The 24,651-nt window shown below is 45.2% G+C and overlaps 1 protein-coding gene across 2 annotated transcripts in view; it reads right to left on the reverse strand.

Moving 5' to 3' along the window:
* sardh (sarcosine dehydrogenase) overlaps window positions 1-24,651 on the reverse strand; it is a 77,556-nt gene that overhangs the window by 19,956 nt on the left and 32,949 nt on the right. For both annotated transcript variants that reach the window (XM_029708574.1, XM_029708573.1), the window contains exons 11-17: window positions 18,946-19,036; window positions 18,680-18,821; window positions 10,952-11,035; window positions 10,583-10,696; window positions 10,186-10,324; window positions 9,051-9,164; window positions 6,790-6,937 (exon numbers count right to left, since the gene is read on the reverse strand). In XM_029708574.1, the coding sequence (XP_029564434.1) occupies window positions 6,790-6,937; window positions 9,051-9,164; window positions 10,186-10,324; window positions 10,583-10,696; window positions 10,952-11,035; window positions 18,680-18,821; window positions 18,946-19,036 (832 nt within the window). The remainder of the gene's footprint in view (window positions 1-6,789; window positions 6,938-9,050; window positions 9,165-10,185; window positions 10,325-10,582; window positions 10,697-10,951; window positions 11,036-18,679; window positions 18,822-18,945; window positions 19,037-24,651) is intronic.

Below are 24,651 nucleotides of genomic sequence, written 5' to 3' on the forward strand. Positions count from 1 at the left end.
ATGAAACAGGTACAAAAGTATCTACATCCACAGTAAAACGAGTCCTATATTGACATAACCTGAAAGGATGCTCAGCAAGGAAGAAGCCACTGCTCCAAAACCGCCATAAAAAAGCCAGACTACAGTTTGCAATTGCATATGGGGACAAAGATCGTACTTTTTGGAGAAATGTCCTCTGGTCTGATGAAACAAAAATAGAACTGTTTGGCCATAATGACCATCATTAGGTTGTGATGAAAAGGGGGGCGCTTGCAAGCCGAAGAACACCAGCCCAACCGTGAAGCATGGTGGTGGCAGCATCATGTTGTGGGGGTGCTTTGCTGCAGGAGTGACTGGTGCACTTCACAAAATAGATGGCATCATGAGGAAGTAAAAGTATGTGGATATATTGAAGCAACATCTCAAGACATCAGTCAGGAAGTTAAAGTTTGGTAGCAAATGGGTCTTCCAAATGGACAATGACCCCAAACATACTTCCAAGTTCTGGCAAAATGGCTTAAGGACCACATGGTCAAGGTATTGGAGTGGCCATCACAAAGCCCTGACCTCAATCCCATAGAAAATGTGTGAGTAGAACTGAAAAAGCATGTGCGAGCAAGGAGGCATACAAACCTGACTCAGTTACACCAGCTCTGTCAGGAGGAATGGGCCAAAATTCACTTAACTTATTGTGGTAAGCTTGTGGAAGGTTACCCAAAACGTTCGACCCAAGTTAAACAATGTAAAGGCAATGCTACCAAATACTAATTGAGTGTATGTAAACTTCTGACCCACTGGGAATGTGATGAAAGAAATAAAAGCTGAAATAATTCTCTCTACTATTATTCTGACATTTCACATTCTTAAAATAAAAGTGGTGATCCTAACTGACCTAAGACAGGGAATTTTTACTAGGATTAAATGTCAGGAATTGTGAAAAACTGAGTTTAAATATATTTGGCTATTTCCGATTTCAACTGTAAGTCAGACAGGCAGTGTTTATCACAGTCAGTGAGTAGACAAAAACAAAACATTATCATTAATATTTCATGCCAGTGTTCAGGTTTGGTTGGGTGTTGTCTGCGACACTGGGCCCAGGTCTGTCCTTCTGAGTTCCTCTGCGCGCACACACAATCTGCTTTCTGGAAAGTGCCTTGTCACTGAAGTAGCCTGATCCCAGATCTGTTTGTGCCGTCTTGCCAAACTAGACAATGACTGTAAGGAGCTGGCAAGACAACACAAACCAATTTGCGATCAGGCTATCACTGAAGGGCCCCTGACTGTAGTCATTGGTAGCAGCTGCAGGGCTTGCAGGGCTAAAACAGCCTGGACGATGAGCTCAGAGGGAGCTCCTCTTTCACTGTGATGCTTCTCTCTCATTTGGCTCGTACCCCTCTTTCCTCCAGCATAATGACGAGTTTCTACCATATTGTTTTCACCCGTCAAATCCTTTACAACAAGTGCCCGTAGAAGGGGAGGAGACAGGGGACAGCATTTTAAACGATTGAGTAACTGCACTCTCCATTGAGATAGAGATGGCTTCCTCATTTAGGGGCCGGCGGCAGCGTCAGTGTCTCCGGGTACAGGTCAATAAGGCTCCATCCTCAAGACACACACACACACACACAGCGTTGCTACATTGGCGGCAGTCAAAGTGATGGATGTTTACACTAGGGCAGAGACGTGGACTGTGAGCCGCTACTGCCACGCTACGTTGATAAACAAACCTCTGTATAAAAACATGCCAAAATATGCCATTTACGACAGCGACCGGGGCTTTTCTAGGTACAGGAATGGCTGAACGGCTGGCTGAGATTGCAGATGCATCATTTTTTAGAGGTAAATCTCAGAGTTGGAGCGGCTGCCGGTGGACGGCGGAAGAGTAATGGATGTTTAGGCTCTGCCAGAGCACGCGCGCGCGTGTACAGGGTGGGTGGGTGTGTGTGTGTGTGTGTGTGTGTGTGTGTGTGTGTGTGCAAGCAGGTACCACTAAGCAGAGGAACTCATAAGGACAAAATAAATGTATGAGGTACAGAGGGAGATAAGGTGCAGGGCCAGGGGAATATGTGGAGGTAGAGAGATAATATATTTTGTTCGTGAAGGTAGGTGGTTTCAGGGTCTTTTTTTTAACATACGAGGCAATGTGATGAGTTGCTGTTCGAATGGATCAGTGGTATAAAGCGCTCCGATATTTCATGAACAGCCTCCACCCATTCCCTTCCCTCTGAAACGCCATGCTTACTGAACTGTAGAGGCCGACAAGCTGTCTAATTATAAACCCTCTGTGTGAGTGTGTGCGTTAGTGCGTGGATAGTGCGGGCTGTGAAACACCCAATTAGTTGATCAGACTACCCATTTAGTGTGGAAGTTAGCGCAGGATCACAGATCTGTTCCTAATGAAAAATCACACACACACACACACACACACACACACACACACACACACACACGGCTGCATATCATCCCCCAAATCTAACCAAACTCCTAATTTGTGTTGTTGCACTACTATGTGACAACATCGAATTAAAACATTTCTAAATTGAGATTGCACTAATTAAACTTAATCAAATTATTTGCAGAACAACTAATTCAGTCCCAACGATGTATGTGTGATACACAGCGCCCACACAGTACAAGGGAACAAGTATGTGGCCCCTGCCTATCCGTGTACTCTGAGATACAAATCAGACCAGAGAGAAATCTCCCCCCCTTCAATATCCTCTCATTGTCTCCTCGTCGCTAGCTACACTGCCGCAGGGGACTCATTTGAGTTTCAGATGTGTTGTGACAGCATTTCATTCATATTTCAGGATTGTGGGAAGGGGGACGAGGGAGGAAGGGGGAGAGATGATGCGGGGGGGAGACATGATGAAAAAGACACTAATATGTATGGGGGCTGGGGACAGTCATTTCTACTAGCTGGAGTTAGTCTGTTCCAACAGAGAGACAGACGGAGCAGAAGGTGGCCCGGGGACAGCCATAACGATAAGGTCCACAGCAAGTTCACAGTCACAGTGAAATCCTTTTCAACTGGAACGTTTAAAAAAAGTTTTGGGCCTAGAGCAGCTTTGCTCACCCACGTCTGTCCAGGGTGACTTAATGGAGGCTATACAGTGAGTAAGGCTAGGGTAACTGTATGTGACTAACGTTACGGGTTGTGCTGATGAATTACTGTAAGTAAACCAGCAGTTACTGTAAGTGACATGTTAGTTGTGCTATTGCTGTAAGTAAACCAGCAGTTACTGTAAGTGGCATGTTAGTTGTGCTGATGACTAGTGACTTACTCTAAGTAAAAGTGAGTCCCTCATCTCAGAAACTGTGTATAGTTGTGGCCAAAAGTTGAGAATGACACAAATATTAATTTTCACAAAGTCTGCTGCCTCAGTTTGTATGATGGCAATTTGCATATACTCCAGAATGTTATGAAGAGTGATCAGTTGAATTGCAATTAATTGCAAAGTCCCTCTTTGCCATGCAAATGAACTGAATCTCAAAACAACATTTCCACTGCATTTCAGCCCTGCCACAAAAGGACCAGCTGACATCATGTCAGTGATTCTCTCATTAACACAGGTGTGAGTGTTGACGAGGACACGGCTGGAGATCACTCTGTCATGCTGATTGAGTTCGAATAACAGACTGGAAGCTTCAAAAGGAGGGTGGTGCTTGGAATCATTGTTCTTCCTCTGTCAATCATGGTTACCTGCAAGAAAACACGTGCCATCATCATTGCTTTGCACAAAAAGGGCTTCACAGGCAAGGATATTGCTGCCAGTAAGATTGCACCTAAATCAACCATTTATCAGATCATCAAGAACTTCAAGGACAGCGGTTCAATTGTTGTGAAGAAGGCTTCAGGGCGCCCAAGAAAGTCCAGCAAGCGCCAGAACCGTCTCCTAAAGTTGTTTCAGCTGCAGAATCGGGGCACCACCAGTACAGAGCTTACTCAGGAATGGCAGCAGGCAGGTGTGAGTGCATCTGCACGCACAGTGAGGTGAAGACTTTTGGAGGATGCCCTGGTGTCAAGAAGGGCAGCAAAGAAGCGGACAGACTGAGATTCTGCAAAAGGTACAGGGATGGACTGCTGAGGACTGGGGTAAAGTAATTTTCTCTGACGAATCCCCTTTCTGATTGTTTGGGGCATCCGGAAAAAAGCTTGTCCGGAGAAGACAAGGTGAGCGCTACCATCAGTCCTGTGTCATGCCAACAGTAAAGCATCCTGAGACCATTCATGTGTGGGGTTGCTTCTCAGCCAAGGGAGTGGGCTCACTCACAATTATGCCTAAGAACACAGCCATGAATTAAGAATGGTACCAACACATCCTCCAAGAGCAACTTCTACCAACCGTCCAGGAACAGTTTTGGTGACGAACAATGCCTTTTCCAGCATGATGGAGCACCTTGCCATAAGGCAAAAGTGATAACTAAGTGCTCGGGGAACAAAACATTGATATTTTGGGTGCATGGCCAGGAAACTCCCCAGACCTTAATCCCATTGAGAACTTGTGGTCAATCCTCAAGAGGCAGGTGGACAAACAAAAACCCACAAATTCTGACAAACTCCAAGCATTGATAATGCAAGAATGGGCTGCCATCAGTCAGGATGTGGCCCAGAAGTGAATTGACAGCATGCCAGGGCGGATTGCAGAGGTCTTGAAAAAGAAGGGTCAACACTGCAAATATTGACTCTTTGCATCAACTTCATGTAATTGTCAATAAAAGTCTTTGACACTTATGAAATGCTTGTAATTATACTTCAGTATTCCATAGTAACATCTGACAAAAATATCGAAAGACACTGAAGCAGCAAACTTTGTGAAAATTAATATTTGTGTCATTCTCAAAACCTTTGGCCACAACTGTACACAGTTGTAACTGCGCGCGAGTGCGTGCATGCGTGCAGCTGCGCGCGAGTGTAACTGCGCGTGAGTGTAACTGCGCGTGCGTGTGTGCAACTACACGTGCCCGAGTGCAACTACGCGTGCCTGAGTGCAACTGTGCGCGAAACTGTGCATGAGTACAACTGTGAGTACAACTGTGTGTGCAAATGTGCGTGCAACTGCGTGTGAGTGCAACTGCGCGCGTGTGCGAGTGCGTGCGTGAAAACTGCGCCTGAGTGCAACTGCGCGCGTGTGCGAGTGCGTGCATGCAACTGCGCCTGAGTGCAACTGCGCCTGAGTGCAACTGTGTGCGAAACTGTGCGTGAGTGCAACCGTGTGTGAGTGCATGCATGCGTGCAACTGCACGTGCGTGTGTGTAACTGTGCGTAACTGTGTGTGCGTGTGTATCTGTCTGTGTGTGCACTCGTGTGTGCGCGCGTGTGTAACTGTGTGTGTGTGTGTGTGTGTAACTGTGTGCGTGCGTGTGTCTGTAACTGTCTGTGTAACTGTGTGCATGTGTGTAACTGTGCGTGTGCGTAACGGTGTGTGTACGTGTGTATGTGTGTAACTGCGTGTGCACGTGTAACTATTCTGTGTGTGTGTGTGTGTGTGTGTGTGTGTGTGTGTGTGTGTGTGTAGTGGTTGTGCTGATGACTAGTGGCTTACCCTAAGCAGAAGTGAGAGCCTCATCTCAGAAACTGAAGACATATGAGAAATGAGGGAGTCTTTTTATTGAGCAGGGTTATTTGCCATTCCGTTTCGTAAGCATTCAGGGAATCATTTACCGTTTTTAATACCGATAAACCCAGGGGGATGGCAATGTAGCTGCCACACACACACACAGTTTGCCCATACTAGATGCAGTAAGGGAACTGTAGGGTTGATTAAATTGCTGTGTAGTGAGAGAGAGAAAATGAACGTTGCAGTTCCAATGTCAATGGTTTCATATAACTTGGCATACGCAAGGCTGTTATGCTCAAGTGGCATGAAATCAGACCACAATGAGTATGGTCATGTTGCACCTATTCCCCATGGCTCTAACAGTTACCGAACACAGTTAACAGTTACAGACTAGTGTTTCATCACAAGGAGAGGCCCTTTCCTGAGTGTAACGTATGACGCAATCCTTCCTAGGTTTGACTTGGAAATAACAGGCCCTTTCCTGAGGCAAGATTTCTGTGTATGATGACATTCCTTGCCGCGTTTGACGTCAGAGACCATTGCAACGCTCACTACCGAGTTCCAAACTGCCTCGAAGCAACGTCAGCACAAGAACTGTTAGTCGGGAGTTTCATGAAATGTGTAGTGCCAACTGTAAAGTTTGGTGGAGGAGGAATAATGGTTTGGGCTAGGCCCCTTAGTTTCATTGTAGGGATATCGTAACGCTACAGCAAACAATGACATTCAATGGTTTGTCGAGATCGGTGTGGAAGAACATGACTGGCCTGCACAGAGCCCTGAACTCAACCCTATCGAACACCTTTGAGATGAATTGGAACGCCGACTGCGAGCCAGGCCTAATCGCCCAACATCAGTGCCCGACCTCACTAATGCTCGTCTCTGAATGGAAGCAAGTCCTCGCAGTAATTTTCCAACATCTAGTGGAAAGCCTTCCCAGAAGAGTGGAGGCTGTTATAGCAGCAAAGGGGGGACCAACTCCATATGAATGCCCATGATTTTGAAATGAGATGTTCCAGGGGTCAGTTTGAAATGGGCATAACCTCTCTGCTCAGGACAGTGGTAAGGACCTGTTATTTCACCCATGAGGGGGACTCACCTCTGTCATTGTCTCACCCAAACCAAGATCCTGCCACCCTGTGTGGTTCCCTTTGAGATGCACCAATAAGCAAGTTTCACCTCTTAGGCCACTGGACGGTTAGTGTAAGGGTAACATTAAGGCACCTGTTTGGGGGGGGGGGGTCACACTCACCTCTTGGGCCCCTGGATGCTGATCATGCCCATGTCTTCAGAGTAGTCAGTCAGCTGGCAGTTGAAAGCCTCATCCTGGAGAACAGTCTTGATGTGGTTCCAGTTGTGTTCTGCTACCCCTCCACCGATGGCCAGGTAGTATGCGTCACCTGGTAGAGAGCGAGATTCCAGGCAGAAAGAATGAGACATAGGTGTTTACTCATCTATACTGTACAGTAAACACAAACATGCAGAAAAGTGAGTACCCACATACTGACAGTGCAGGCGCACACGCACACACACACACACACACACACACCAGTGGATATGGAGTCACATTTCCACATTGGAGGGCATTGATCAGGCAAACAACCCGTCAGAGAAGTTCTCAGATTTCAATTTGTTTTCCCTTCCACTTTCATACGAGTCCCCGAATGACTTCAATGTTGCTTCAGAAGTCGACTTTGTGAACAAGCTGCTTGTTTACAAAGCAGGAGAAATCATTCAGGAGCACTTTGCACCGATACTATTTTCCTGTGTTGCATTTCCTGTGTACATGGGACGTTTCCCATCCATTCAGAGCCTTTTGATGAGTGCAACTTGATCAAAAATAACTTTACATTTCACATTCTGTAAGAGAGAGCACATGTTCAGCTTCATAAAAAACACATTTTCCCATCTCAAGAGATAAAAAAAAATGTATATACAGTACCAGTCAAAGGTTTGGACCCAGCTACTTATTCAAGGGTTTTTCTTTATTTGTACTATTTTCTACATTGTAGAATAATAGTGAAGACATCAAAACTATGAAATAACACATATGGAATCATGAAGTAACCAAAAAAGTGTTAAATCAAAATATATTTTAGATTCTTCAAAGTAGCCACCCTTTGCCTTGATGAAAGCTTTGCACACTCCTGGCATTCTCTCAACCAGCTTCATAAGGTAGTCACCTGGAATGCATTTAAATTAACAGGTGTGCCTTGTTAAAAGTTAACATCAATCAAAAAAATGTAATTGTCAAAACATTTCTAGCATGTTTATCTATGAGTAACAGGGTTGACGTGTTATGCTCAACCGGCTCAGTTTTCCACCACAAAAAAAAAACTGAGAATGGCCATAAAGACCAGCTCACCTGCTTTTTCACAATGATTCGACTATTAGATGTTCAATGTTTATTTTGAAAAGGAATAGTTTCAACATATTAAAATGAGAGTTCAGTTCACTTAATAGGGTTGACCCTGAATCACATGAAATAAATAATACATATTCAGAGATGACTGTCAAAGCAACAAAATAACTAGGGCTTTACAATGATGGTGAAAACTTGGGAGAAATGTCAGGGTTAAGTGGGTTAAAAGTTACAGAAGGTGCACGGAGGAACATGTCAAAATACTGGTCATTAGTCATACTACAAATCTGATTTCTTGAATTCGCAACGTGGTCAATTTTATTCATACATTTTCATTCAATAAGAGACTTAAAATTCAATATTGGTGCACAATTTCTACTTAAAATATAAAAAAGGGACACAAAAGGCACTCTTTCCGTGGAACGAACCACACAACATTGCAGATTCGGGAAAGAGGTTAGGCAAGGCAATACTTCAAGGTAGCAAAAAGCAGGAAGTTCTGTACTCATCGATTCCCGGTGAAAAGGTCTCTACATTTATTCCACACTTCATGGTGATCACACCCCAAGCCCTCCTACAAAAGTGTCTCTACAATATACTTCAAAGTAGACATTTAGCCATTCAGCAGATGCTCTTATGCAGAGCAACTTACAGTTAGTGCATTCATCTTTAGATAGTATGTGTTTGTCCCATCTAGCTATCAGCAAAGTCGGTGCTAGTAAGGGGGAAAAGTCTACTGAGAATGTTAGTTCAAAAGTTTTTATTTTTATTTTTATTCATTTTACACACAGGGTGGGGGAGGGGAGAGGAGGAGGTGCTGTGTGATTATTTAAGACAGTCGGGAGATGGCCAGGGACTCTGCTGTCCTAGCTTCAGGGGGAAGCCAGTTCCACCATTTGAGTGCCAGGACAGAGAAGAGCTTTGACTGGGCAGTATGTCATTTTAGCAAGTAGTACGCAAGACAGATTTCGGCCACGGCGTCTCTGACCACTGCTAGTTACAAGCAAGCTACTGTAGCACCGCCGTGTTACTTAAATATTCTACAAGGGCTTCTTCTCTACAGAGAAGTCTACATGTGCAATGTCCCTGTCAAATACATAATAAAAACGAATATTGAAATGAATGAAATCCCCATCCCACTCTCCTCTTACCGTTGGCCTCTGGAGCCAGGGGCAGGTTGGCAGTGCCAGCCTCTAGCCGGCTGACTGTGAGATCAGCCTCAGATCCTCCTCTCTTGTTCAGCATACAGGTGTACACAGTAGAGCCTGCAACACAAGGATCCAGCTGTCAATCAAACCAGCACATTGGAGGACACACACATATTACATTTACATTTAAGTCATTTAGCAGACGCTCTTATCCAGAGCGACTTACAAATTGGTGCATTCACCTATAATATCCAGTAGAACAACCACTTTACAATAGTGCATCTAAATCTTTTAAAGGGGGGGGGGGGGTTAGAAGGATTACTTTATCCTATCCCAGGTATTCCTTAAAGAGGTGGGGTTTCAGGTGTCTCCGGAAGGTGGTGATTGACTCCGCTGTCCTGGCATCGTGAGGGAGCTTGTTCCACCATTGGGGTGCCAGAGCGGCGAACAGTTTTGACTGGGCTGAGCGGGAACTGTGCTTCCTCAGAGGTAGGGAGGCGAGCAGGCCAGAGGTGGATGAACGCAGTGCCCTTGTTTGGGTGTAGGGCCTGATCAGAGCCTGAAGGTACGGAGGTGCCGTTCCCCTCACAGCTCCGTAGGCAAGCACCATGGTCTTGCAGAAGGGAGGTGTGATGAGTAGCCCTACGAAGCATTTTGTGACAAATGTTTGCTCGAAAAAGGGCTATATACACACACGTCATTGATTGACTGATTAGTAGGACCTGACCATGTCACCTGACCTATAGCATTATTTAATGTATAGCCATTTTTCCTAGTCAGGAGAAGTTCAAGGCCCTATGGATGAAGAATATCCTAGTGTTAGACAAGGGGTCATGGCTAGGCCATGTGGTGGCATGAGGTTAGCTAAGACCTCTCACTATGACTAAGTGAGATCAAAGCCACAATGTTCCAGTGTACACATGCAGCATGGGGCCAGAGGATGTGTGTGGGGACAGATGGATTGGACTGTACCTCAAAACTCATCTGTAATTTAAACAGTCCTGCATCTCCTCTCCTGCCTCACTGGGTACTGCTGGGCTACATTATTCAGGGGCCAGCAGTGTGGGTGGGTGTGTGTGTGTGTGCACACATTTTTGTGTATGCAAACATTCTGTGGTAGTCGTGCACGAAGACTCACCTGGAATTTTGTTGACATCTGCGGAGAATAGCCAATCGGCAGCCTTCTTAGCATCTGGCCCAGTGAGGTAAAACTTTCCAAAGTAGGACATGTCAAACACCGAGACTCCATGTCTGCACGTCAGACACTCATTTTTTATCTGAAAAACAAATACACATCCCTGAAAGGACTGGAAAAAAATCAGCTGAAAAATCTATCAAATGAATTCATGAAGCAACATTTGGTAACAAAGTGCTTTACAGTAACCCAACCAAGAACCCAAAAAGCAACTGCCAGCACAATGGCAAGGGGAAAAAAATACTAGAAGGAATAAACCTTGAAAGGAACCAGATTCAGAGGAGGAGTCCCATCCTCTGGTTGTACCGGGTAGAAGTTGAGAGTACAAACAGACGCTTACCACGTGGTGATGTGGAGGGTAGTCAAACGTGTACTCCTTGCCAAGCAGCTCGTTGTATTTGTAGTTCTGGTTCTTGCTAATATCATAAGCCCCGTACCAATCATAGTCCAGAACCTATAACCACAAACACACATTAGGACAATGGTCAGAAACCTTACACCTCCTCTCTGTACTAACCACCTGACCATATGTCATCAGATGGTATGAACTTGCTTTCAAATCCTTTCAAGAAGAACAATTCATTATCATCCATTGTGACAGGTGTCCCTGGAACCGTTTCTAGGGCTTAAGTGCCTTGCCCAAGGGCACAACGGCAGGAGAGAGATCAAGGATTTCAGACCAGCAACCGCTCAGATGCGTGTTTCTTACTGGAGCAGCACCGTCCTGGTTGAACCATCCTGGTCTCTCCCAACCATGTCTCTCCTGGAACACGCAGCCCTGCTCCGTCAGAACCTAGAGAAACAGTGGCACAACTATTAGCATTACAATTAGCCTTCACACACTAATAACACAGACAGAAGGGGTAAACCAGACACGTCACAGGGGCGACAACGTTTTCTCACCACCAAATATGGTAGTCAGAGGAGGAAGTCCAGTCAAGGGTAGTGGGAACGGACGGAGCTAGGTGAAACTAGGCCGACATAAAGCAAATTCTCTCATCGAAGAAACATCTGATCTCAATACGTTTTGTCGGTTCCCAAAACTACAATATGTTACGAACACAACATTTTAGAGACAAGACGCTTTGCCAAAGTTGTAAAAAATTGCCCACGTGTCCGAGACGTATTTGGCAGGATCTACAGACAATCGCGGACTACAAAGGGAAAACCAGCCACGTCGCGGACATCGACATCTTCAAACATAGAACGTGGGGAATGGTCAGGGGCGATCTAAAGAACACTAATGTCGTATGGTGTGTTATTTTGTGATGTCATTAAAAATGTTATAAAGGAAATACTGTAACTTGTAAAGTATACACACTACGTAAAGTTTCCAACCGAATCTTTGCGCATGAAATATGAAAAATTATTAAAGTGTTTTTGTGAAGAGAGGGAAATGATTTTAGGAGACATAAGAGATAATGGTTTTACATAACTCTGAACAGTGACAAGTCACGCCCCTGAGTGAGGTCCGAGAGCGTGTCAGCCTGACGGAACTGCCCTTTTGAACAAACTGTATAAAATGATGGTTTAAGAATTAACATATCAGACCATAGAGATGTAGAGCTACAACTCAGGTTTAAAGTGGTTTGAACTCAATGTCAACACGAGGTAGAGACGATAAAGTCACCTTCCGGACAATCCCTGGTACGGCTGAATAGCTGTCATAAGTAAAGTATCTAGAAAAGTTCATTTAAGTGGGACCATTCTACTACTCTTTTCAAACCATTGTATTCCGCTACTCTCATCACCCCCACTGGGAACCATCGACATGGCTGGCTAGCCTATCTTCAAATAAGCATCTTCAAGAGTGAATGGAAGTAGAATAAACTCTGTATTTCTGTTCAGGACTACACAACAAGTCACAGGATACCGGATGACTGCAGAGGAGAAAAACAGAGAAACCCCTTTTGGACAATAATAGCATTACAAGCATGCCGCGAAAATGCCCAACCCCCTTTCCAAGGCGGCCCGGTTCGGAGAGATACACAGTAAACCAAGGCATTTTCACGTAAATACATTTATGTTTTCTTACTCCAAGCAGGCGGCAGTTCGTGTGCAAAGTATAAGTGAGAGTAGTCACCCCAGACTTCTCGAAAAAACGCCTCCAACAGTGTTGTTTGATGAAGACATTGTCTGTATAGTTTTTTTGGCCTTTTCCCCCAGCATTGTCCCAGACATATCCGCGGCAGCAGGAAGTATTACATCCTCCACAATAGTATGGGGCTTGCCTGTCCTAGACACTCGGTAGCTCACCATATAAGACGCTTCTAGCCCCTTCTTATTAATGGTATCTGTTGCTTTTATACATGTCTTACTACTCGAAAGTCGTCTTTATTCTCGCTCAATAAACTCCTGTGGCTTATTTTTCGAAATTGTCATGTATCTAAATGTCTGGCCTAGAGTAACGGTTAATGTGATTGGATGTTCATTATTTGACTAGGCTTCCTGTATTTGACATTGTGTTGTTATTTCGCTGAACACTAGATGGTTAAATTTTATTTTTGGCAGTGAAATGAGGCTACTCAGGAGAGATAAAAAAACCTCACCGAAATGTATAGCCCCGTTGGAAAATATAAATGTACACATTTTTATTTGGCGTACCCCCGACACCCAGTTTGGGAATACCTGCTCAAGAAGATATGCTAAGAGATGTAAAAAAGCGCAAAAGATTTGAGAAAGAGGATAAGATACGTCACCATGACTAGGCGTGGAATTGCCGGAGAACAGGTCCGTCAAAATTAAACACCACTAGTGAGGACGCTCTCACTCGAAACCCTACCCAGGGCCCACTTGATCAACAAACTAGCCCACGGGCTTTGACTATAGACTCAGATACAGATGTTGTGGCGCACAAGGTAACCCACATCAGAACAGTCAATTCCACTCAAACTCCGATAAGTCGATCTGTTTTCACCATGAACACAAATGACCCATCATGCCGTTCAAACGGAAAATATATCATCGGAAGCAGAGTCCACTCTAAACGTTGATGCTTTGTTTCCTGAGACTGCCGTGGTGCTTGCGGAAATGTCTGAAGGACCAGAGAAGTTAATATTAGCTACAGTATCGCATGACTCCAAGAAGGAGTGAAGTTGCTCACTCATGGTGAATGCTGGCTTGAAATCATGAAAAGAATAGTCTCAGGTTTGCTGATTGAGCGTGACGAGATATCGTAATATCAGCTTGAGTCAGATTCTGCACCAAGAGGTGTCCGTGAGTGAGCAACTTCACTCCTTCTTGGAGTCATGCGATACTGCAGCTAAGATTAACTTCTCTTGTCCTTACAATAAAACGAACGGCGTCACACACAGACGCTGGAACGGTTGCCACACACGGACGCTGTGGTGAATGGCAGACCACAACAAGCAGACAACACCAGGAGATTGGGTTGAAAGGTTATAGCCAATCTACTAACACGGCTGCTGACAACCCGTATAAAGGGTCCAACCTTTTCGTTTGTGCCTCAAACGGGGGGGAGGGGGGGGGTCCCAAGACACAAAGGGGGGGGGGGGGAATACTAGCCCAGACCCATGATGAGCCTTTAGAGTTTCATTTGGGAGATGGTAACTCTTTAAAGAACCTCTATCATGGTGCCCCAATTCCTAATGAGTAAATTGTTACAGGATTAATCTAAATGGGGTAACAATTAAACATAGTTAGTTGATTAGATAAATAACAGTCATCAGATTCAAGTTAAAAGTAAAGTCACGATCAGGCATTATCATTACTTTTCTTTGGTCACTAATGGACTCTAATATTTTAAGTGCCTAGAAATGAGTAATCTCTCTCTCTCAACAGTTATAACCCTGGTTGCTAGGCGATCCCCCTCATTCTGAGACTCTGAAGGAAGGCTCTCTTGGCCAGGAGCGGAGAGGTGGGCAAAGTCTGAGTCACAGGCTGCTGTCTTCTCAACCAGAAAACATGTCTTTTCCTGCTTTTAGAATGATAATAATGCTGCCGTATCATAATATAAATATTAAACGCAACATACAACAATTTCAAAGATGTTACTGAGTTACAGTTCATATAAGGAAATCAGTCAATTGAAATAAATTCATTAAATCAAATTTTAATTTGTCACATGCGCCAAATACAACAGGTATTTCCTGTAGTTACAGTGAAATGCTTACTTACAAGCCCTTAACCAATAATGCAGTTAAGAAAAATAAGTGGTAAGTAAAAGATAGATAAGTAATAAAAAAAATACAAATAATAATAATTAAGAGCAGCAGTAAAATAACAATAGCGAGGCTATATACAGGGGGTACCGGTACAGAGTCAATGTACGGGGGGCACTGGTTAGTCGAGGTAATATGTACATGTAGGTGGAGTTATTAAAGTGACTATGCATAGATAATAAATAGAGTAGCAGCAGTGTAAAGGGGGGGCGAGATGCAAATAGTCTGCGTAAATATTTGATTAGCTGTTCAGGAGTCTTATGGCTTGGGGGCTAGAAGCTGTTAATAAGTCTTTAGGACCTAGACTTGGCACTTCGGTACCACTTGTCGTGTGGTAGCAGAGAGAACAGTCTATGACTAGGGTGGCTGGAGTCTTTGACAATTTGTAGGGTCTTCCTCTGACACCGCCTGGTATAGAGGTCCTGGATGGCAGGAAGCTTGGCCCCAGTGATGTACTGGGCGGTACGAACTAACCTCTGCAGTGCCTTGCGGTCGGAGGCCGAGCAGTTCCCATACTAGGCGATGATGCAACCAGTCAGGACGCTCTCGATGGTGCAGCTGTATAACTTTGAGGATCTGAGAACCCATGCCAAATCTTTTCAGTCTCCTGAGGGGGAATAGGCTTTGTTGTGCCCTCTTCCCGACTGTCTTGGTGTGCTTGGACCATGTTAGTTTGTTGGTGATGTGGACACCAAGGAACTTGAAGCTCTCAACCTGCTCCACTACAGCCCCATCGATGAGAATGGGGGTGTGCTCGGACCTCCTTTTCCTGTAGTCCACAATCATCTCCTTTGTCTTGATCACGTTGAGGCAGAAGTTGTTGTTCTGGCACCCCACGGCCAGGTCTTTGAACTCCCTATAGGCTGTCTCATCGTTGTTGGTGTTCAGGCCTACCACTGTTCTGTCATCGGCAACCTTAATGATGGTGTTGTACTCATGCCTGGCCATGTAGTCATGAAGGAACAGGGAGTACAGGAGGGGACTGAGCACTCACCGCTGAGGGGCCCGTGTTGAGGATCAGCGTGGCGGATGTGTCGTTACCTACCCTTACCACCTGGGGACGGCCCGTCAGGAAGTCCAGGATCCAATTGCAGAGGGAGGTGTTTAGTCCCAGGGTCCTTAGCTTAGTGATGAGCTTTGAGGGTACTATGGTGTTGAATGCTGAGCTGTAGTCAATTAATAGCCTTCTCACATAGGTGTTCCTTTTGTCCAGCTGGGAAAGAGGAGTGCAATAGAGATTACACATCATCTGTTGCCCTAATCTATGGATTTCACATGACTTGGGAAGAGCGCAGCCATGGTTGGGCCAGGCCCAGCCAATCAGTATGATTTTTTTACCCCAAAAGGGCTTTATTACACACATAAATACTCCTCAGTTTCATTAGCTATCCAGGTGGCTGGTCTCAGACAATGACACAGGGACAGAAGCCGGATGTGGAGGTCCTGGGCTGGCGTGGTTACACGTTGTCTGCGGATGTGAGGCCGGTTGGACATACTGCCAAATTCTTTACAACGACGTCGAGGCGGCTTATGGTAGAGAAATTAACATTCAATTCTCTGGCAACAGCTCTGGTGGACATTCCTGCAGTCAACATGCCAATAGCAAGCTCCCTCAAAACTTGAGACATTGTGGCATTGTGTTGTGTGACAAACCTGCACATTTTAGAGTGGCCTTATTGTCCCCAGCACAAGGTGCACCTGTGTAATGATCATGCTGTTTACTCAGCTTCATGATATGCCACAGCTGTCAGGTGGATCATCTCGGCAAAGGAGAAATGCTCACTAACAGGGATGTAAACAACATTTGAGAGAAATAAGCTTTTTGTGCATATGGAACATTTCTGGGATCTTTTATTTCAGCTCATGAAACATGGAACTCATGAAACACAACACTTCACATGTTGTGTTTATATTTTTGTTCAGTACATATAGTTCCAAAAATAATAGCAGCTGTTTTGATTGCTGTTGCCATGCCAATGGAGCCCTTCCATTACCTTGAGTTGGGAGCTGAGTTGGCTGAGGGCAGCATTGATTTAATCCAATATTATCTTTATACTGCAGATGGATAAACAGTCAGCTGGAACAACAGATAAAACCTTTGTTATTGTGAGTGTGTTTTGAACCTCGAGTGTGTTGTGATGAGGACGGAACAGCAAAGAGAATACAATGTATCGACGTGTGTATGCGTGTGTGTTTCTGTTCGTACAAAAGTATTCATAGTATGTGACTGAAGCTCAATCGATATGAACAAGACTCTCTCACAGTCACACAAACACTCAGCCCAGAGAGAGAAGCTTTATTTCTTATAAGACTGAGATAACCTCAATATTTGAAGTGTCTCGTTTAGGAGCCATCTTAGCACGGATCGCACGTGTAATAAACGAGCAGCTAGCAGCTTTATTGCTAACTGTCTAATTCAACAGGCCATTACAAAGTGGGATGATCTGCTCACTAGATTAATGGAGGGGAGAGGGCTGGCTGCCAGTTAAAAGGTATTTTTGGAACACTAAAGCAGTGCACCATCTCTTTATTCAGTAGCTTAGCAACAAGTCCTACACACGCACACGCCGCTTACCTCAGGCACACAATTACACGACTGAGTTGAATGTGTTGTTGATCGTGATCATTGTTTTTTTGTTTTTTTAATCGAGTGACTTTCTTCAAATGACATGGCGAGGGGTTTTAACTAATTCCATCTGTTAATGATGTACTGTAATTGTCTCAAAAGGGCTGAGATGTCAATTGAGGCATACTATGTGAAAATATGGTAGCTAATTTATTGTATTTAGTCGTTGCAGAGTATGGCTTCACGGCTCACTCACAGAGTAAAACACAGAGACAGGAGTGTGCACACACACACACACAGACCACTACCCCCCCACCCCCGCAACACAAAAGCACGCACACAATTTCCATTTGTTCTATCGTCACAATACTCTGTCAATTAGCCAAATCGCACGGTGAGGTGAGAGAGGCTAATAGAATAAAACAACCAGAGGCACCTTGCTTCTCCTCCTCTCCTCCTCTGCTCCTGAGGAATCACTCTCCTTTATCTCTATCACTTAAATTAAATCCAGACAACTGTCTGTCTATTATTATGTGTTAACATTGGTTAGCCTCCCAGCCAGACAGAGGCTTTAGTAGAGAGAGAGAGAGGTAGGTAGAGAGAGAGAGGTAGAGAGAGGTAGAGAGAGAGGTAGGTAGAGAGAGAGAGAGAGAGGTAGGTACGTAGAGAGAGAGGTAGGTAGGTAGAGAGAGAGGTAGGTAGAGAGAGAGGAGGTAGGTAGAGAGAGAGGTAGGTAGGTAGAGAGAGAGAGAGAGGTAGGTAGAGAGAGAGGGAGGTAGGTAGAGAGAGAGAGGTAGGTAGAGAGAGAGAGAGGTAGGTAGAGAGAGAGAGAGAGGTAGGTAGAGAGAGAGAGAGAGGTAGGTAGAGAGAGAGAGGGAGGTAGGTAGAGAGAGAGAGGTAGGGTAGAGAGAGAGAGGTAGGTAGAGAGAGAGAGAGAGGTAGGTAGAGAGAGAGAGAGGTAGGTAGAGAGAGAGAGGTAGGTAGAGAGAGAGAGAGAGAGGTAGGTAGAGAGAGAGAGAGGTAGGTAGAGAGAGAGAGGTAGGTAGAGGAGAGAGAGAGGTAGGTAGAGAGAGAGAGGTAGGGTAGAGAGAGAGGAGGTAGGTAGAGAGAGAGGGTAGGTAGAGAGAGAGAGAGAGGTAGGGAGAGAGAGAGAGAGAGGTAGGTAGAGAGAGAGGAGGTAGGTAGAGAGAGGTAGGTAGAGGAGAGAGAGAGGTAGGTAGAGAGAGAGGTAGGTAGAGATAGAGGTAGGTAGAGAGAGAGAGGTAGGGATAGAGAGAGAGAGGTTAGGGTAGACGAGGAGAGGTAGGTAGAGTAGACGAGATCGAGAGAGGTAGGTAGGAGAGAGGTAGTAGAGAGGAGGAGAGGTATGGTAGAGAGAGAGAGAGGTAGGTAGAGAGAGAGAGGTAGGTAGAGAGAGGGAGAAAGGGTCGAGAGAGAGAGAGAGAGAGAGAGGTAGGTAGAGAGAGAGGTAGGTAGAGAGAGAGAGGTAGGTAGAGAGAGAGAGAAAGGGTCGAGAGAGAGAGAGAGAGATACTGCAGCTTCACATGAACAAATGAGAGAAAAGGAAAGAGGAAAATGTAGAGGAGGAGGAAGGGAAAAAGGGGTGTGGTGAGAAAAGAGCTGGAGAAGAGAGAGGCAAGGCAGTCAGGAAGTGGATAAGAGGGGGAGTAATGTGGTGACCAAGCAATACCTTGTGGAAGGGGTCTGTCCTCATGTTGCGAGAGGCCAGAGGCTCATCAAAGGGGAACACTACAGAGTAGTTCTTAGCATAGGACTCATGACTCCTCTCTCTGATCCACTTATTGTTGTCTGTCAGGGAGTGGTGGAACCGCCTGTTGAGGAGAATGAGAGCTTTGACAACTATCTCTCTCTCTCTCTGTGTGTGTGTGTGTGTGTGTGTGTGTGTGTGTGTGTGTGTGTGTGTGTGTGTGTGTGTGTGTGTGTGTGTGTACATACCTGATGTCATAGCCGTACATGTCCTTCTCAGGACGTCCATGGATGATCCAGTGGGCTAGCTCCCTGCCACAGCCTCCTCCCAGCATCATACCTGCAACACACATACAGATAGACAGATCAGTATCTCACACACACACTTAGAGACAGCTAGATAGGTTGCCTTCAATCTCCCACTATATCCTCTCCCATGTCCTGTATCTCTCTCTCTCACACACACACACACACACACGCACGCACGCACGCACTCACTCACACACACACGGCTGAGGAGAGGCCGTCTATCCATTACTAATGTAAAATACAGGACATCTCTCACTAATGTCACGTCACACACATCACAGATGTAACATCAAAAGGCCAGGTGACAGGGAAGGAGAGGTAGAGGATCACTCAACACAGACACAGGGAATGAGAATAGGTGGAGAAGGAAGAAGAGAGAGAATATAGTAGATTAGAAGAAGGGGTGAGATGTGGCAAGGGGAGAGAGAGCGAGTGACAGAGAGCGAGAACTTAAACAATTAAAACGAGTGAAAAGAAGAGGGTGAAACAGAGAGAGGGTGGAGAGGAGAGGCTGGCCTGCCCGGGTGGCTGTGTGTATGTGTGTATAGCACGGCAGTCTAGCTGGCTGGTCTGGCTAGCCGTGTCTCTGAAGGACGTTTTGCATGTTAGCAGACAGACAAGACAGATGAGACGGACGCAGCGAAACACTCACTAAAATGGGCCCAGCAACACAGCCTCGCTAATTAACTAACGCCATCATCCTGCCCATCAGTCGTGCGTCGCCTGTCCCACTCCAACCCTCACCTGTCCCCCGCCGACAGATCTGGGACCCCCTCCAGAACCAAACAGGGCCGGAGGAGACAGGGTAGATGATGATTAACAGGGGTGAGTTTCCAGAGTACTTTGTAGCTAATGTGGTCCATTATGGCTCGACACTCCTAGAACAGCAAAATACTAAGTACTACTTCAAGTAGTTTATGGTAAAATCTGTACTTTAATATTTAGAACACTACATTCCTAAAGAAAATAATGTACTTTTTACTCCATACATTTTCCCTTACACCCAAAATGATTTGTTACATTTTGAATGCTTAGACGAACAGGAAAAATGGTCCAATTCACGCACTTACCAAGACTGGTCATACAGACCGCCTCTGATCTGGCAGACTCACTAAACACAAATGCTTTGTTTGTAAATTATCTGAGCGTTGGAGTGTGCCTCTGGCTTTCCGTTAAAAAAAAGAAAGAAAATCGTGCTGTCTGGTTTGACTAATAAGGAATTTGAAATGATTTATACTTTTACTTTTGATAAAGTACATTTTAACAATTATATTTACTTTTGATACTTAAATACATCTAAATACCAAACCATTTTACTCAGGTAGTATTTTACTGGGTGACATTAACTTTTACTTGAGTCATTTTCTATGAATGCGTCTTTGCTTTTTCCACCACTGCTGTTGACTAACTTAAGACAGCTGGAGAGGTATGGGTTGGGTAAAGTAACCAGGCAGGTTAGAGGTTAGAAAAAAATCCAGCTCTCAGAGAGTGCTTGGTGCTGCTTCTGAAATACTCCATATACACCCAAGTGGGCCAAACAGATTGACTCGAGTTAGAAGCAGCAGCATAGCTTTGTTGTTACTAGTTTATATTTGTGTGAGGGTGGCATGGCACGACCGAGGGTGCCAACGAGGTCCGCACAGCCTTCTGCTTTAGCACAAAGAGAGGGAAGGAGGGGACCGAAAGCGAGCGACGGGGGCTGACTGTTCTCGGTTCTCCTTTCAAAAGGAGCCTCTGAATCACTGCCGGTATTTCTGGAAATGTCAGAGGAGATGTGAGTGAGAGAGAAAAAATGGAAAGCCGGAGCCAGGAGAGAAATAGAGCAGAGAGAGAGAGAGAGAGAAATAGAGCAGAGAGAGAGAGAAATAGAGCAGAGAGAGAGAGAGAAATAGAGCAGAGAGAGAGAAATAGAGCAGAGAGAGAGAGAGAAATAGAGCAGAGAGAGAGAGAGAAATAGAGCAGAGAGAGAGAAATAGAGCAGAGAGAGAGAGAGAGAGAGAGAGAGAGAGAGAGAGAGAGAGAGAGAGAAGGAAAAAATGGAAAGCAGGAGAGAGGAGAGTAGAAAGAGTGAGAGAAAAAGGACAGAAAAATAATTTAGCGAGAGAGAAAGAAAGAATTTAGTGAGAGAGAGAGAATTTAGCGAGAGAGAGGAGCGAGAGAGATGCAGAGGGAGAGAGACGTTACTGTCTGGTTGTTCACCTCACAGGGAAAGTCTGCTCAGCCAAGAAGGAACAGGTCACCCCCAGCAGGTGTCTCACAGCGAGGGACGAGGTGGAAGACAGGGAGGAGGGGGGAGAAACCACTCCCACACCAGGAGCCGGGACACCAAAGCACTCTGGGATATCTAAGTGGACTTATTGGGGGAGGTTTATGACACCCATAAATACCTTTCCCCTTTTTCCTCTCTCTACCGATGTGACTATTGAAAATCCCTTTGTTAACACGGCCCTCTCTCCCAATCCTATATAAGCCCCTTGACGAAAATGTAACTTTCTGTTCCCGAGGACGTTAGGGCGACGGATTTCAATGTGAAGGTAACGACCTACACGCCCGAAGGACGAATTTCGACTATACCAGCCAGAATATAGCATGAGCTTAAAGTACGGCAACTTGGTATGAACTTTGAACTCTTATTCACTAAAGAAGTGCTACCCCCTCCACCCGCTAAATGTGGGCTAGGAGAGGACGGACAGAGTCTCCATTCTACCACGCTCCAGTTCACCAAGAGACATTCTTCAAAGGACAAACCGGCCTTCCGTCGACGACCAATCTACCGAAGCGGAGCTCAGAGTAAATATTAATTGCATTCTCCTTTTTCAAATGGGGGGTAATTTAGAATACTTTAGATACTGTATTTATGATAGCATAGTTATCCCTTTGTTCCTCAGTCTTCCCGCTCTTTCACTCAAACCCCCCCCCCCTTTTCTTTGTGTAACCAGCCGCTATATCGGCTCCGTTCACCAGGTCCATCAATGTATGATTCATTCTGTGTATATGTAATTCTGTGTGATTAGTTAAGTATTTGGTAAGTAAATAATTAAACCAAATTTTGTATTGCTGATTCAACTTGTTAGCCAGGGTTCGTGAAGATAACCAAGAATTTACAACTTTCAGATGAGACTAAATAAGGTGAGGATTAAATATTGACTGCTACTGACGTAAAAGATTACAAGGTCTTCACGAGTTTATAACAGCTCTATAAACATTATTTCGTGGTGCCCCGACTTTCTAGTTAATTATTTACCCGAGTAGCTTAATCAGGTAATATTAGAGAAATTATTTTATAGAATAGCATGTCATTAATCCGGCATAGCCAAAGACACGACACTACATAGGTGTACAGAGGCCCATTATCAGCAACCATCCCTCCTGTGTTCCAATGGCATGTTGTGTTAGCTAATCCAAGTTTATAATTTTAAAAGGCTAATTGATCATTAGAAAACCCTTTTGCAATTATGTTAGCACAGCTAAAAACTGTTGTGCTGATTAAAGAAGCAATAGAACTGGCCTTCTTTAGACTAGTTGAGTATCTGGAGCGTCAGCATTTGTGGGTTCGATTACAGGCTCAAAATGGCCAGAAACAAAGAACTTTCTTCTAAAACTCGTCAGTCTATTCTTGTTCTGAGAAATGAAAGCTATTCGATGCAAGAAATTGTCAAGAAACTAAAGAGCTCGTACAATGCTGTGTACTACTCCCTTCAAAGAACAGCGCAAACTGGCTCTAAACAGAATAGAAAGAGTGGGAGGCCCCGGTGCATTAGTGTCTAGTTTGAGAAACAGACGCCTCACAAGTCCTCAACTGGCAGCTTCATTAAATAGTACCCGCAAAACACGTCAACGTCAACAGTAAAGTGGCGACTACGGGATGCTGGTCTTCTAGGCAGAGTTCCTCTGTCCAGTGTCTGTATTCTTTTGCCCATCTTAATAATTTATTTCTATTGGCCAGTCTGAGATATGGGTTTTTCTTTGCAACTCTGCCTAGAAGGCCAGCATCCCGGAGTCGCCTCTTCACTGTTGACGTTTAGACTGGTGTTTTGCTTCACCCTCACAACCGTGAGAAGTGGAACTGCAATGATTTCGGTGCGTAATCTACCGTCTACTCCAGTCTACTTCTCTACCTTCATCTGCACTGATCTACATAGACAGGCCAGACAGGGGAAAGAAAATGTCCTATCATGATGCTTTGTCATTAGAGATCAGTGCAGACGAGAGAGGAAAGGTGGGGGGGAGGGGGGGTGCAGAACTAGTGACCTGGCCTTGGGGACACACAGACAGTGACCCAATCATCCCCTAAATCACTGAGAGGATTGGATTGGTATAAGCAACATGGGGGAAACCAGCCTATCAGACACAGCTACAGCTGGTTGAGAAGGGGAAGGTGACACATGGAGGGTAACGGGTGCAGGAGTGACCCAGCGTTGGGGACGTTTTCAGGGACAGCCACATCAGCCCGACGCTAGGAGGACAGAGCACTAGAACCACTACGCCACGGTCGTCTGCTGCCTCCGGGTTCGGCGTCTTTCACACCGCTCGCTGCTCTTTCTTTTGTTCTCTCCCTCTCAATCTATTTCTGTCCCTGCCAGTCTATTTCTCCTCCCCACTTCCATCTTCCCCCCTCTTTAAAAGGCTCCTGGTAAAAGGAAGGCTATTGTGTGAGTGAGTGAGCTGTATAGAAAACATATGAAACCCCAGCTGAGCCAGCGGGCAAAAAGGCCATTTGTGCGTTCCAAATGGCACCCATTTCCCTAAAACCCCGGGTCAAAAGTAGTGCACTATAAAGGGAATACAGTGCCATTTGGGACACATACACGTGTTAAGTGTGTAAATGATTCAGACACAGCCAGAGCGGTACTGTGTGTGTGTGTGTGTGTGTGTGTGTGTGTGTGTGTGTGTGTGTGTGTGTGTGTGTGTGTGTGAGTGAGAGAGAGAGGAGGAGGGCGAGGAGTGGGATGACATTTTTTGCATTACCTCAGAGAAAGAGGGAGAGAGAGAAACAGAACAGAGCAGGCAGCAGCACTGAGAACGTAGCTGGTGGTGTAAGTAGCTGATCTGCCATAAACAGGGTTCGTTTAACCTCCCATGATGCACTGATATGTGAGGGTGTGGGGGGGATGGACTAATGAAGTGTGACAGGAGTTCCCGTGTGTGTGTGTGTTTGGTCTCTCTGGACTCAGTGGGGAGTGGAGAGGGTTACAGCCCCTATCGGTGTGGTGCAGTGAGGCAGGCCTCTCCTCACTCATCCCTGCCCTCTGTCCTATGTCTACACACCACTGTAACCACAGTGGCCTTAAGATACCCACTGATGGAGAGTCTGTGTGTGTGTGTGTGTGTACGTAGTTTGGGTTCACTATAGGTTAGTTTAGAGTGAAATGTAAGTCTGTTTTGTGGTTCCATGAATGTTTAAACAGCTGTAACATACATCCGTGACATGTACATCCCATATAACCACCATTCACCCACCAACATCCACTCCTCCCTCTGACCATGTGCCTCCAACCCCTGTGTCTGTCCATGTCTTGGGGTTTTGGGTTAAAAGCAAAAAGACATTTCCGTGGACTGTACGGAAATAGATTAATCTTTTTTTTGGTTCCTCCAATACTCACATGCACTATGTATGTATGTATGTATGTATGTATGTATGTATGT

This window comes from Salmo trutta, chromosome 23 (genome assembly GCF_901001165.1).
Source record: "Salmo trutta chromosome 23, fSalTru1.1, whole genome shotgun sequence".
Taxonomy (NCBI): domain Eukaryota; kingdom Metazoa; phylum Chordata; class Actinopteri; order Salmoniformes; family Salmonidae; genus Salmo; species Salmo trutta.